At 42.9% G+C, this 15,702-nt stretch overlaps 2 protein-coding genes across 3 annotated transcripts in view; one reads left to right on the forward strand and one right to left on the reverse strand.

The window, feature by feature from the left end:
• LOC136399362 (leukocyte immunoglobulin-like receptor subfamily A member 5) overlaps positions 1–15,702 on the reverse strand; it is a 429,345-nt gene that overhangs the window by 95,964 nt on the left and 317,679 nt on the right. The gene's annotated exons all lie outside the window — the stretch shown is intronic.
• The window catches only part of LOC136399355 (leukocyte immunoglobulin-like receptor subfamily A member 6), a 33,096-nt gene continuing 30,389 nt past the window's right edge, over positions 12,996–15,702 (forward strand). The window contains exons 1-7 of the mRNA XM_066374438.1: positions 12,996–13,114; positions 13,415–13,472; positions 13,631–13,666; positions 13,850–14,134; positions 14,282–14,587; positions 14,799–15,095; positions 15,347–15,649. Coding sequence (XP_066230535.1) covers positions 13,112–13,114; positions 13,415–13,472; positions 13,631–13,666; positions 13,850–14,134; positions 14,282–14,587; positions 14,799–15,095; positions 15,347–15,649 — 1,288 coding nt within the window. The 5' untranslated portion in view covers positions 12,996–13,111. The remainder of the gene's footprint in view (positions 13,115–13,414; positions 13,473–13,630; positions 13,667–13,849; positions 14,135–14,281; positions 14,588–14,798; positions 15,096–15,346; positions 15,650–15,702) is intronic.

The following is a 15,702-nucleotide window of genomic DNA, read 5'->3' on the forward strand; positions in this document are numbered from 1 at the left end:
AAAATATGATGTAAATTTTATACATCAATACATATCCTTATTTGAATAGTAATGCAAATGTGATATACACAGACCAAATGGGAAAATTTAGTGCCTAAATGGAATTTTTAAAATGAGAAGAAAGCCTGAAACTCAGTGACCTAGGTGAGTATCTAAAGACTACAATCAAAGAACAACAAATTCATCCTATGACTGTAGATGAAAGGATATAAAAAGGATAAGGATACACATTTACATGGAAAGAATAAAAAAGAGAAAAATCAACTGCATTAATCTTCTCGGGTTGCCATAACAAAGGACCACAGACTCAGCAGTTTATAAGGACGCTAACCTAGCTAATCAAGGACCCACCCTTATGATCTCATTTAACCTTAATTACTGCCTCAGAGGTCCATCTCCAATTACAACTGCACTGTGGGTTAAGCGAAGACATAAACATTCCATCCACAACATTGCACCCCCAGAGCCACTCCCATATTCATGTTCTTCTCTCATGCAAAATACATTATTCCAGCTGCCCAAATCTCCACTCATTCCACCATCAACTAACAGGTCTCAAGTTCAAAGTTGGAGCAACGTATTGTCTGCCTCAGACCTGGGTGACACTTGGGGTAAGGCTCATTGGAAGGCAGAAGTCCTCTGCAGTTGTGAACCTGTGACCAGACACATTAGGTGCTTCCAAAATGCAGGGCTGTGGCAGGGAGCGGGGAGATATTCCTATCCCCAAAGGGGAACATTGGAAAGACCCATCCAAAGGGTGATGGGTTCCTAGTACCTTCAGCATCTAGCAACATTCATTAGGTCTTTTTTTTTTGTCTTTTTTAGGTTTAATTTCTTTCTTTTAAAAAAATTTACTTTTCAATTACCATTTACATTCAATATTATTTTATATTAGTTTCTGGTGTACAGCATTTGTTGTTAGATTTGATGCTCAGCCCTTCTGGATGGCCATGTCACCTCCATGGCTCAGCCAGGTGGCATGGCACCTTTGTCTCCCTGTGGGGACACTGCTCCCAAAGCTGTTAGTGAGGGACATCAGCCCTGTTGAATCTCAGGAAGTGACTCTAACTTTTTTTTTTTTTTTTTTTTTTTTTTTAGTGACTCTAACTTTGAGGTCAATGTGGCAGCTCTGATCATCTCTGAATGGCCTTTAGGGGTCATTCTTTACTTTTTCTTGAAAAATAATAGTTCTCGTTTGCTGACAGATAAGAGAACCATCCCAGCCTGTAGGAGCTGAGCAGTGTTTCTGCTCACACAATCTCATCATCTCTTTCCCAACTGTCTGTCCATCCCCACTGGGGTGCTCTCTCCAAACCCACTCTCATTTCTAGCATATGGACATTCAAGAATTTCCAAGTCATTTAGTTCTGGGTCCATCTGCTTCACAGTTCCTTCTTCAATTCAGCTCCCTCCTCTTGAAGGTACTATCAGCACTCGGGAGGACCGAGGCTGCATGTCAACATTTTGCTTAGGAAAGTCTTCAGCTAAATATGCAATTTCATGGTTCTCAAGTGCTATTTTCTAGAAACATTAGAAGGAGACCAAGCCAAGTTATTTACCACTTTATAACAAAGATTGCCTATTCTCCATTGTCCAATACTCTATTTATTATTTCTGTCCGAGGACTCACTGAGAGGGGTGTTACCATCTATATACTCCAATCAAAATGCTCTTCACCATTTATCAGTATTTCCTTGCACTCTGCATCTCCTCTTTTCTTTCTGAGTCCTCCCTAGTATCACCATTAACATCCATATGTTCACAAGCACCTAGAATTTTTTTTTTCTAGCATGCACCACAGGACTCCTCTACCCTCTTCTTATTACCAGTACCAAAACTGCTTCCAAGTTTTTGTAACAACTTTTATGCTATTTTGCTTATACTTCTATAACAAAATATTATGAAGGGAGTGTTATAAGCAACAAAAACTAACTTTTTTACAAGTTCTGGAGAATGGAAGGCCCAGATCAAGAAGACAGGAGGGTCAGTGTCTAGGGGGATTTCTCCCTGGGCTTGCAGACAACCCCTTCTTCCTGTGAGAGAACTTGGCCTTCCCTTGGTGTGAGAACGTAGAGAGACAGAGAATGAACTATCTGTTCTCTCTTCTTATAGGAATAGTGAGCTTATCATATCTGGACCCCACCCTTGTAATCTCATTTAACCCAATTTCTTAGAGGTCCTACCTCCAAGTAGCCACACTGTTGGTTAGGGCTTCAGCATGTGAATTGCAGGGATATAATAAGCATTCAGTCCACAGTATGAATAAAGCCTGCCATATTTAATATTGGGCATTCTTTTCTTTTTTTTTATAATAATTTTATTTTTTTAATGGGGTGACATCAATAAATCAGGATACATATATTCAAAGATAACAAGTCCAGGTTATCTTGTCGTTCAATTATGTTGCATACCCACCACCCAAAGTCAGATTGTCCTCTGTCACCTTCTATCTTGTTTTCTTTGTGCCCCTCCCCACCCCCTATCCCTCTCCCATTCCCCCCTCCCCCCCGTAACCACCACACTCTTATCAATGTCTCTTAGTTTCACTATTATGTCCCACCTACGTATGGAATAATACAGTTCCTGTTTTTTTTCTGATTTACTTATTTCGCTTCGTATCATGTTATCAAGATCCCACCATTTTGCTGTAAATGTTCCGATGTCATCATTTCTTATGGCTGAGTAGTATTCCATAGTGTATATGTGCCACATCTTCTTTATCCAGTCATCTATTGATGGGCTTTTTGGTTGTTTCCATGTCCTGGCCTCTGTGAACAATGCTGCAATAAACATGGGGCTGCATGTGTCTTTACGTATCAATGTTTCTGAGTTTCTGGGATATATACCCAGTAGAGGGATTGCTGGGTCATAAGGTAGTTCTATTTTCAGTTTTTTGAGGAACCACCATACTTTCTTCCATAATGGTTGTACTACTTTACATTCCCACCAACAGTGTATGAGAGTTCCTTTTTCTCCACAGCCTCTCCAACATTAGCTATTACCTGACTTGCTAATAACAGCTAATCGAACAGGTGTGAGGTGGTATCTCATTGCCGTTTTGATTTGCATTTCTCTAATAGCTAAAGAAGATGAGCATCTTTTCATATATCTGTTGGCCATTTGTATTTCTTCCTGGGAGAAGTGTCTATTCATATCCTCTTCCCATTTTTTTATTGGATTGTTTGTTTGTTTGTTGTTGAGTTTTATGAGTTCTTTGTATATTTTGGATATTAGGCCCTTATCTGAGCTGTTGTTTGAAAATATCATTGCCCATTTAGTTGGCTTTCTGTTTATTTTGTTATCAGTTTCTCTTGCTGAGCAAAAACTTCTTAGTCTGATGTAGTCCCATTCATTAATTTTTGCCTTCACTTCTCTTGCCTGTGGAGTCAAATTCATAAAATGCTCTTTAAAACCCAGGTCCCTGAGTTGAGTACCTATGTCTTCTTCTATGTACTTAATTGTTTCAGGTCTTATGTTTAGATCTTTGATCCATTTTGAGTTAATTTTTATACAGGGAGAGAGACTGTAGTCCAGTTTCATTCTTTTGCATGTGGCTTTCCAGTTTTCCCAGCACCATTTATTGAAGAGGCTTTCTTTTCTCCATTGTGTGTTGTTGGCCCCTTTATCAAAAATTATTTGACTATATATATGTGGTTTTATTTCTGGACTTTCTATTCTGTTCCATTGGTCTGAGTGTCTATTTTTTCTGCCAATACCATGCTGTTTTAATTGTCGTGGCCCTATAATAGAGTTTGAAGTCAGGTATTGAAATGCCCCCAGCTTCATTCTTTTTCTTTAGGATTGCTTTGGCTATTCGGGGTTTTTTATAGTTCCATATAAATCTGATGATTTTTTGCTCTATTTCTTTAAAAAATGTCATTGGAAGTTTGATGGGAATTGCATTAAATTTGTATATTGCTTTGGGTAATATAGCCATCTTGATTATATTTATTCTTCCTAGCCAAGAACAAGGTATATTCTTCCATCTCATTATATCTTTTTCGATTTCCCTTAACAATGGTTTATAGTTTTCATTATATAAGTCCTTTACATTCTTTGTTATGTTTATTCCTAAGTATTTTATTTTTTTTGTTGCAATCGTGAAGGGGATTATTCTTTTGAGTTCCTTCTCAGTTGTTTCATTGTTGGCATATAGAAAGGCTATTGACTTCTGTATGTTAATTTTGTATCCTGCGACCTTACTGTATTGGCTTATTGTTTCTAGTAGTCTTTTTGTGGATTCTTTGGGGTTTTCGATGTATAGGATCATATCATCTGCAAAAAGTGATACCTTTACTTCTTCTTTTCCGATATGGATACCTTTTATTTCTTTGTCTTGTCTGATTGCTCTGGCTAGAACCTCTAGTACCACATTAAATAAGAGTGGAGAGAGTGGACAACCCTGTCTTGTTCCTGATTTAAGGGGGAAAGCCTTCAGTTTAGTGCCATTTAATATGATGTTAGCTGATGGTTTATCATATATGGCCTTTATCATGTTGAGATATTTTCCTTCTATACCCATTTTGTTGAGAGTCTTAAACATAAAATTGTGTTGTATTTTATCGAAAGCCTTTTCTGCGTCTATTGATAAGATCATGTGGTTTTTGTTCTTTGTTTTGTTGATATGGTGTATTACATTAACCGTTTTACGTATGTTGAACCATCCTTGAGATTCTGGGATGAATCCCACTTGATCATGATGTATTATTTTTTTAATATGTTGTTGTATTCGATTTGCTAGTATTTTGTTTAGTATTTTAGCATCTGTATTCATTAGAGATATTGGTCTGTAGTTTTCTTTTTTTGTGCCATCCTTGCCTGGTTTTGGTATGAGGGTTATGTTGGCCTCATAAAATGTGTTTGGAAGTATTGCTTCTTCTTCAATTTTTTGGAAGACTTTGAGTAGAATAGGAACCAAGTCTTCTTTGAATGTTTGATAAAATTCGCTGGTATAGCCGTCAGGGCCTGGACTTTTATTTTTGGGGAGGTTTTTAATGTTTTTTTCTATTTCTTCTCTACTGATTGGTCTGTTTAGGCTTTCTGCTTCTTCTTGACTCAGTCTAGGAAGGTTGTATTTTTCTAGGAATTTATCCATTTCTTCTAGGTTGTTGAATTTAGTGGCATAAAGTTTTTCATAGTATTCTACAATAATTCTTTTTATATCTACGGTGTCCATGGTGATTTCTCCTCTTTCATTTTGGATTTTGTTTATATGAGTTCTTTCTCTTTTTTCCTTGGTAAGTCTTGCCAAGGGTTTGTCAATTTTGTTGATCTTTTCAAAGAACCAGCTCCTTGTTCTATTAATTTTTTCTATAGTTTTTCTGTTCTCTAATTCGTTTATTTCTGCTCTGATTTTTATTATCTCCTTTCTTCGGCTGGTTTTGGGTTGTCTTTGTTCTTCTTTTTCTAGTTCCTTAAGGTGGGAAGTTAAGTGGTTCACTTGGGCTCTCTCTTGTTTGTTCATATATGCCTGAAGTGATATGAACTTCCCTCTTATCACTGCTTTTGCTGCATCCCATAGATTCTGATATGTCGTATTGTCATTTTCATTAGTCTGTATATATCTTTTGATCTCTGCACTTATTTCTTCTTTGACCCATTCATTTTTTAAAAGTATGTTGTTTAGTTTCCACATTTTTGTGGGATTTTTTTCCTCTTTTTTGCAGTTGAATTCTAGTTTCAAGGCTTTATGATCAGAAAATATGCTTGGTACAACTTCAATTTTTCTGAATTTGCTGATGTTGTTTTTGTGGCCCAACATATGGTCAATTCTTGAGAATGATCCATGTACACTGGAGAAAAATGTATACTCATTCACTTTGGGATGAAATGTCCTGTAGATGTCTATCATATCCAGGTGCTCTAGTGTTTTGTTTAAGGCCACTATGTCTTTGTTGATTCTCTGTTTGGATGACCGATCTAGAGCCGTCAGCGGTGTATTGAGGTCTCCAAGTATGATTGTATTTTTGTCAGTTTTTGTTTTAAGATCAATAAGTAGCTGTCTTATATATTTTGGTGCTCCTTGGTTTGGTGCATATATATTAAGAATTGTTATGTCTTCTTGATTCAGTGTCCCCTTAGCCATTATGAAATGGCCATTTTTGTCTCTGAGTACTTTTCCTGTCTTGTAGTCAGCATTATCCGATATGAGTATTGCTACACCTGCTTTTTTTTGGATGTTATTTGCTTGGAGTATTGTTTTCCAGCCTTTCACTTTGAATTTGTTTTTATCCTTGTTACTTAGATGAGTTTCCTGTAGGCAGCATACAGTTGGATTTTCTTTTTTAATCCATTCTGCTACTCTGTGCCTTTTTATTGGTGAGTTTAATCCGTTTACATTTAGTGTAATTATTGATACTTGTGAGTTCCCTATTGCCATTTTATATCTTGCTTTCTGTTAGTTTTGTGTCTTGTTTGATCCTTCTCTTTTGTTTTTCTATCTTTTGTTTTTATTTGGTTGTATTCCATACATCTTTCCTCTGTTGCTATCTTTTTTATCTCATGTGCTTCTGTGGTGGTTTTTTCAATGGTGGTTACCTTTGAGTAATGAAAAGGGTCCCTACCCTGTTCATTGTAGCGAACTATTTTGTGAGTACTTTTGCACTCCATCGTCCTTTGCTACTGTTAATCTCCATCTTCTCCCCCTCTTTTTTTTGTTGTTGTCACAGTTTAAATTTGGTTTTATTGTGTTCTTCTTGGAGCTTTTACTTGTGGCTCTGTTTTTTTTTGTTCTTTGTATCTGATTGGAGAACCCCCTTTAGTAATTCCTGGAGTGGGGGTTTTCTGATGATAAATTCCCTCATCTTTTCTGTATCTGTGAATGTTTTTATTTCTCCTTCATATTTGAAGGATAGCTTTGATGGGTATAGTATTCATGGCTGAAAGTTCCTCTCTTTCAGGATTTTAAATATTGGGGTCCACTCTCTTCTAGCTTGTAGAGTTTCTGCTGAGAAATCTGATGATAATCTAATGGGCCTTCCTTTATATGTTGTATTCTTATTTTCCCTGGCTGCCTTGAGAATTTTTTCTTTGCTGTTGGTTTGTGTCAATTTCATTATGATATGCCTTGGAGTAGGTTTGTTGGGGTTAAGAAAACTTGGAGTTCTGTTTGCTTCTTGAACTTGAGGCTTTAGTTCTTTCCACAGGCTTGGGAAGTTCTCATCTATTATTTGTTTGAGTATGTTCTCCATTCCATTTTCTCTCTCTTCTCCCTCTGATATACCTATTATTCTTATGTTATTCTTTTTAATGGAGTCAGATAATTCTTGTAGGGCTATCTCATTTTTTTAAATTTTTGAGTCTCTTTCTTCTTCTCTCTGTTGTGCCTCAAGTTGCTTGTCTTCTATTTCACTAATCCTCTCTTCTATCTGACCTGTTCTATTAGCTCAGCTTGTTACTTCGTTTTTCAGCTCGTGAATTGAGTTTTTCATCTCTGTTTGATTTGTTTTTATAGTTTCAATTTCCTTGAACATATATTCTTTGTGTTCATTGAGTTGTTTTCTGAGCTCCCTAAATTGCCTTTCTGTGTTTTCTTGTATATCTCGGAGGATTTTTAGGATTTCTATCTTGAATTCTCTGTCATTTAGCTCCAAGGTTTCCAATATATTAAATTTTTTCTCCATAGATTTTTCCTCATCTAGCTGTGTTACCTCTCTTTCTTTTGTATCCATGATATTCGATTTTCTCTTCCTTAATGGCATCTGAGGGTGGTTTTGTTGATAATATTAATGAGATTTAATAAAGAATAAAAAGTTTTAAAAAAATAATAAAAAAAATAAAAAATCGAAAAGAGTTGTTTTTTTTAAAAAAAATTAATAATGAAATAAAGAAAAATAAAAGAAAATAAAAATTTTAAAAAAAGGAAATTATTCCCCCCTCCTTTTTTCCTCTCCTCTCCTCTCCCCTCTTTCTTGAGAAAATCTTGTGGTGGACTGTGAATTATAACAAACAATGCCTGTGATGGAGGGCCTGAATTGGGGAAAAGTAATAAAGGGGCAAAAAAAAGAAAAGAAAAGAAAAAAAAAAGAGCGTATGGACCCACAAAAAGCAAATAAGGAAAAAATTTGGGTCAAGAATAAAATGATTTGCTTTTATGTGTTGGTTGTCTAAGAGTTATGATGAGAGGATTAAGAGGAAAATGGAAAAATGGGGGGACAAATTAAAAAATTACTATTGTATTTACTGGAACAAGAACTAGATAATTTGGAGAGCCAGGGATGGGAGCACTGCTAGTGAGTTAAAAAGGTGAAGTAAAAACCCCCCAAAATGCCACAAACATAAGTTTGAGTCCCAGATAAGATAATTTGTTTGTTATTGAGGTTTGAATGAGAGGAGATGTAAAGGAGAAAGGAAGAAACTAATATAGAGGGAGAAAAGAAAGAGAGAGGGAGAGAAAAAAAGAGGAAACCACTAAAAGAAGAAAAAAGAAAGGAGAGAGAGAAAGAGAGTTAAGGGTTTTGGAGTGCAACCCTCATAGAGAGAAAAGAAGAGAAGAGAAAAGATAATGGGAGATGTAACACTTATGGGTAGTGTAGTTCAAGAAGAGGAGAGAGTAAGACCGGTAGAGAGTTAATCGGCCAAATTGGAGGAGGAAAAAAAAAGTATCAAGAATGAAGATAAGAGAAACAAACGAACAAATATAATAAAATGGGATAGGTTATAAAGTCTGCAGATTATTCTTGATTTTGAGAGGTTATCTTCTTGCTTTTTCTTTTCTCTCCCTCTTCCTGGTCGGTGACTCTGTACCCCGGGTTTTGCCCCTTTGGCATGCTCAGGTGGAGGTTTGCAGTTGATAAGTCTCTATGGCAATGTCATGTATTGTGCTTTAGTCTCGTTGGCAGTTGAAGCTCATTAGCATTTATAGGCTCCGACAGTGAGAGAGTCCGTGTTCCTGGAGCCTTTCTCCTAGTCTTTCCTTCCTCAATTAGTAGCCTGATAATCCAGCTATGGGGTTGCTGCTGCCTCTGCCTGGATAGTAAGAGGCTCAAAGAGCTGGCAACTCCCCACTCTATTTCCACTCAGCACAGGGCTCTGGGTAAGGCTCAGTCAGTCAGAGCTGCTAGCATAATCAGGCGGGCTTTCTGCCCACTCAAAGACCTCTGGCTCTGCCACTCTGTCCAGTAACACAAGCGGGCGCCCACTTCCGGGGCGCTTGGAGGAAACTCTCACTCACTGTCTGCAACCAGGATATCCGGCCAGCAGTCTCACGCTCTGAGTGAATCCCCCAACCGCAGGGAAAAGTTGCAGCGTTGGAATTGAGTCTCGCTCCGTCCCCGTGCGCGGCTTTTGCAAGGCGCTGTGGCGGCCCGAGATTCCGCTTTGCCCCACACAAAGGCCCCTGACTCTGCCCCTCTGTGCGATAACACGGGCGCGCACTGCCGAGGCACTCGGAGGAATCGCTCACTCCTTATCTGCGCGCGCAAACCAGGATATGAGGCCGGCTGCGTTTCCCTCTGAGTGAAACACCCTCCAGCACGGAAAATCTCCACCGTTGGAATTAGTTCTCACTCCCTCCTGTGCGTGGCTTTCCCAGGGTGCTGGGGCTGCCCAGAGACTCTGCCCTCGGCCCACAGAAAGGCCTCTGACCCTGCCTCTCTGTGGGGCTACACGGGAACCCACTCTCGGGGCCTAGGAAGAAATTCTCGCCCACTAACTGCGCACCGACCAGGAGACCGGGTAAAATGGCCGCGCCGCTTGTCTTTCTTTGTTTGGGTTTGGCGCGAGTGTTAGCTTGTATTGCCCGGGTTGCCAGAGGATCAGATTTTCCTCGGCTTGGATCTCCGTGCCACAGCCTGGTTCGGCCGTTTGTGTCGCAGCCTGGATGTATTCACCCCCTTTGCCCGCCTCAGTTTCTATATTCACAGTTACCAGAGAAAGCTGCCCTGTTTAGGTTAGTGAGGAAGGCGGAGCATTTCTTACTCCCTATTTCCTTTGGGGTTTGGTTATATTTTTAGCCAATTTTTCACTCAATCATACCTTTGGGTGTATTGAGAAGCATCTGGAAGCTCCAAGTATAGGTTTTTCTGTTTCTGGTTGAAGATCTTGTTGAGTTTTGGGGGAGATTTATCGGTATCGTTTCCTACCCCACCATTACTCTGACGTCATCTCCGCATTCTTAAAATGAATAACATTCAGTAGCACCAAACAAGAAATAAAGATATAGCACCAAGAACTCATACCAGTCATGAAATGAGACATCGCTACAGATCCTACAGATGTTTCTTGTGTCAACATAAATACAAGATGAAAATTGAGGAAGGCTCCAATGACCAAAAGATTGAGTTTATTTGGGAACAGCACAGGAATTGCAATATGGGACATGCAAACTGTAGCAAGCTATGGGTGAGTTCACTGAGGATTTGGAGCAAGCTAGATTTATGGGCAAGAACCGCAAGAAGGGGGAGGGTAGCTAAAGTACAAGCAACAACTTCGTTGTCTTGAGGAGGGGGAGATGCTCTTGGTGGAGGTTCATTGGTGAAGGGCTGTCTCCGTTTTCTATAAATCAAACATTTATTCTCTTTCAGTCTTTTAGTTTCCTTGAGAATCTGTATGTGAAGTTATCCATTTTCTATCCTCCAGTTCTATTTTAGAATGACCTCTTTTACAATACATATAAGTGCACCTTGTGAAAAAGTTGATCCACTTTAGACAAAGTGAACTGATATCCAAAATTTATTTTCAAAGGAGGCTTTGAGAATTTAAAGAAAATCTGAATCATCATTGAACTATCAAAAGTTACATCTGAAAATTAAAATCATCCCACAAAATTAACTCCAGGTTCATCAAGATATGCAGTGACTTCTTCCAAACAATTATGGAAAATTAGACATTAATTTTATAGTAAATATTTTTCTAGAGCAATCACATTTAGATAGGCTAACATGAAAACCTGAAAAGGATATTTCAAGAGAGAAAAATCACACTTAAGTTTTCCACATACATTCAGGTGCAAAATAACTTTCTTTTCTTTTCCAAGTGTGAGAAGCAGAGATAGAGAGACAGATTCTCACATGCACCCCTACCGGGATTCACCCATCTACTCAGTCTGGGGTTGGTGCTCCACTACTCCTGAGCTCATTTTAGTGCCTGAGGCAGTGGCTCCACGAAGCCATCCTCAGCATACCTGATGATGTGCTCAAACCAATTGAGCCATGGTTGTGGGAGGGAAAGAGAGAGAAGGAAAAAGGGAGAAAGAGAGAAGAAGGAGGGCTAGGAGTGGAGAAGCAATGGTCGTTTCTCCTGTGTGCCCTGGCTGAGAATAAAACCAGCACAACCACTTACCAGGCCGATGCTGTATTACTGAGCCAACTGGCTAGGGCCCAGAATAACTTTTTTTTAAATAGAATTTAATGGGGTGACACTGGTTAACATAATTATACAGGTTTGAGGTGCCCAATTCCACAACATGTCTCTGCACACTATACTGTACGTTCAGTACCCCCAAGTCAACCAAGTCAAGTCTTTGGCCATCACCACTTACACCCCCCATAACTTCTTCAGCTCCCCCCACACCCTAGCAATCACCACACTGTTGTCTGTATCCATGAGTTAGAGAAAAAAAGGATAAAATAACTTTTTTAAGTGAGGGGGGGGGAGATAGACGGACTGCCACATGCACCCCAAATTTGATGTACCCGGCAACCCCGTCTGTGACCAATGCTTGAGTACTGAGCTATATTTTTTTACACCTGAGGCTGTCTCACTACAACTGAGCTGTTCTTAGTGCCGGGGGCTGATGCTCAAACCAATAGAGCCACTGGCTGTGAGAGGGGAAGAGAGAGAAGGGGGAGATGGAGGGGAGAGGAGCACATAGTAGCTTCTCTTGTGTATTTTAACCAGGGATTGAAAAAAAATTTCTGCATTGATTTGAGAGAGAGATGGAAAAGAAGGGGAAATGGGAGAGGGAGAGAAAGAGAGAGAGAGAGAGAGAGAGAGAGAGAGAGAAGCATCAACTAGTTGTTTCACTTAGTTTTTTCAGTTAGTTGTGTGCTCATAGATTGCTTCTTGTGTGTACCAGACTTGGGGGGTGGAACCTGTGACCTCCGGTGTGCCGGGTCGACACTTTGTCCACGGAACCACTGGCCAGGGCTATTTTTCTGGAGATAAATGGAGTCTTCAGGACCAGAGGAGCACCCAGCTGTTCTTAAAATGGAAGGTGCTTGTGCTTGAGGGGAAACTGAATCCTATCTAGGCAAGAGATGTGCTTCTGATTACAAAACAAAGAGCATCACAGTGACCCCTGCTGGCAAACTGAAGGAGACCAGAGTCATCTGGGGAAAGTCATTTGCGCTCAAGGAAACAGTGGGTAGTTTGTGCCAAATTCCAAAGCAACATCCTTCTGGGACCATTGGACACAGAATCCGTGTTATACTGCACCCCTCCAGATTTAAATGTCTTCAAAAGTAAATGAATAAAAGTGGATTTGTTCTCTAGTAGAAAAAAAAAAAAAGAATGGAAGAGCCTTGGCTGGATATCTGCTGAGTTAGAGCATCGTCCCAAAGTACAGAGGTGGTCGGTTCTGTCCCTGGTCACAGCACATACAAAAACACATTCATGTTCTGCTACCTCCCTCTCTCCCTTCCTCTCTCACTCTCTCAAACCAATACAATAAACATTAACAAATAAAAAGAATGGAAGAAAACATTGGATTGTGACGTTACTGCTCAATTCACCCTGGTAGTAGGTGACACATAAATATTTAAATAAAGATAAGTTGTCCTCGACAAATCACAGCTCTAGCCTGAATCAGTGCCCCTAAGATGCAGGACAAAGCCATGGGACCAGGAGGAGAGCCCTGCCTGAGGAACATGGGCACTGAGAAGGCAGCACTGAGCCGTAAGCTTGCCCCCCACCCCACAGAAGGAGAGGGTGGACGCAGTTGTGAGAGAAAGGAGAAGACCGTGGAGGGTGTAATAGAAACCCACACGCTGGGGCCATGGAAGGGACATGTTTCCTTCCCTATTTCCCCGTATTTCCCCTTTGTGCTCATTGTCAGAGACACTGGACCTGAACTGCACAGGGAGACGGTGGACCTGTCCCTGCTGATCTGAGCTCCGCAGTCACAGGGATCCACGTCTTCCTGAAGCATCTCCAGGGCTGGTGACCACCGTCCATGGTGAGGACCCCACAGGGAGGAGCTGATGGACAAGCTGAGGGTGAAGGTGACCCCATGGGGGAGGCTCTGACAGGGAAGGCTGTGCCCTGGGTCACCTCACCTGGAAGGGGCATCTCAGGAGACTGTGGGTCTACTTCCTGCTTCTTCATGGAAATGAGAGCCAGGCCCTGGGGAGGAATGTTTTCCTTTCTGGGGGGTGCTGACGTGACAGCCCTGTGACAGGGAGGGACAGCTTCCCAGTGGCCTTAATTTGTGTGTCTTTCTGTCCTAGTGGCACCCTGGTTTCCTCCATCTGCAGAGCGGGGTCCAGAGAGAGGAGACTCCATGACCCCCACACTCACAGCCCTGCTCTGCCTGGGTGAGAATGGGGAGGGGAAGGGGAAGCCCTGGTCAGGGATGGACCCCACCCCACAGCCAGGCCCTGGTCTGTCAGGACCCAGGACTCAGGAGGATCATGTTGGGGGAGGGGTTCTGCTCAGGCTCAGGAGCAAATCTCTCACAGGAACTCTCTTCCAGGACTGAGTTTGAGCCTGAGGTCCCGAGTGCAGGCAGGTGAGTCTGTTCACAGGAGTCCCCGGTCCCATTTGTCATAGGGGACAGTGGCCACCCCACGGGCAGCTGGGGATGGAGAACAGCAGACCTGTCTGACAGATGAGAGACCTCTGGAAAGACCCTGGGACTGACAGCTGGGAGCAGGGTTGGGGGGAATGTCTTACGACCTCTGACTCCTTCCAGGGACCCTCCCCAAGCCCACGCTCTGGGCTGAGCCTGGTTCTGTGATCCCCTGGGGGGACCCTGTGACCCTCTGGTGTCAGGGGACCCTGGGGGCTGAGGAGTACCATCTGGATAAAGAGGGAAGCACACAACCGTGGGACACACAGAAGCCACTGAAGTCCAAGAACAAGACCAAGTTCCCCATCAAGTACATGACAGAGCATGATGCAGGGAGATATTACTGTAGATACCTCAACTCCACTGACTGGTCAGAGCACAGTGACTCCCTGGATCTGGTGATACAAGGTAAGGAAACACTCAAGGGTCCCAGCCTCAGTCTCTGCCCTCAGGAAGGGGGTCTGCTCTCAGGGGGTCTCCCCTCTCACAGCCCAGCCCTGGGGGACGTGAGGGAGGGGTGATTCCCATCTAACACACTGCCTCCTCCTCTCCTAGAATCCTACAGAAAACCCAGCCTCTCAGCCCTGCCCAGCCCTGTGGTGACCTCAGGAGGGAACGTGACCCTCCTGTGTGGCTCAGGGCAGGGATTTGACAGGTTCATTCTGACTAAGGAGGGAGATCACAGGCTCTCCTGGACTCTGGACTCACAGTCACACTTCTTCAGTGGGAGATATCGGGCCCTGTTCTCTGTGGGCCCCGTGACCCCCAGTCAGAGGTGGACATTCAGATGCTATGGCTATTACAGGGACAGACCACACGTGTGGTCATTGCCCAGTGACCCCCTGGAGCTCCTGGTCTTAGGTGAGTGAGTCTCATTAATGTCCTATTTTTGGACTGAGGCATGAAACATATTTCTGACATCCTTGCTATGAGGGGAGCCCGTGTGAGAGAGTGGGGTGAGGGGAGCAGAGACACAGAGAGAGAGAGAGAGAGACAGTGAGATCTGGGCCAGGACAGGAGAAGACATTGTATGGGAGGACCAGCCCCTGTAACTCAAGTCTTGTCTCTCCAGGTGTGTCTCAGAAGCCCTGCCTACTGACCCAGCAGGGCCCCATCGTGGTCTCTGGACAGAGCCTGACCCTCCAGTGTCACTCTAATGTCAGCTATGACAGATTTGTTCTCATTAAAGAGGGAGGACTTGACCTCCCCCAGAGCCTTGTCTTGCAGACCCAGGCTGGGCTCTTTCAGGCCAACTTCTCCCTGGACACTGTGAGCAGCTCCCACGGGGGCTGGTATAGTTGCTACGGTGGACACAACCTCTCCTCCGAGTGGTCGGCGCCCAGTGACCCCGTGGACATCCTGGTGGCAGGTGAGGGCCCAGTGAGTTCAGTCAGGGACCCAGACTCTGCACAGGCCCTGCTGGGGGATCTCAGGTGGTGATGGGCAGAGTGAACGTGCAGGGTCCCAGGGAGGGGGACAGAGAGAGACAGGGGATGGGAGGGGAGGGGAGACTCAGAGAAACAGAGACAGACAGAGAGGAGGGTCCTCAGAGAGAGGGCTGCTGACTCTCAGGTCAGAACAAGGTGGCGGGCAGCCCTCACCCACCCTCCCTCTCTCTAGGACGGCTCCCTGATAGACCCTCCCTCTTGGTGCAGCCGGGCCCCACGGTGGCCTCAGGAGAGAACGTGACCCTGCTGTGTCAGTCACAGAGTCCGATGGACACTTTCCTTCTGTCCAAGGAGGGGACAGCCGATCCCCCCCTGCGTCTTGGATCAGAGCTCCGAGCTCAGCAATACCAGGCAGAGTTCTCCATGAGTTCTGTGACCTCAGCCCACGGGGGGACCTACAGGTGCTACAGCTCACAGAACAGCAACCCCTACCTGCTGTCACACCCCAGTGAACCCCTGGAGCTCCTTGTCTCAGGTGAGGGGACACTGACCCTGTCCTTCCTATACTTGGTCACCTCAGGGCCATGC

The sequence above is a fragment of the Saccopteryx leptura genome, chromosome 3 (genome assembly GCF_036850995.1).
Source record: "Saccopteryx leptura isolate mSacLep1 chromosome 3, mSacLep1_pri_phased_curated, whole genome shotgun sequence".
NCBI lineage: Eukaryota > Metazoa > Chordata > Mammalia > Chiroptera > Emballonuridae > Saccopteryx > Saccopteryx leptura.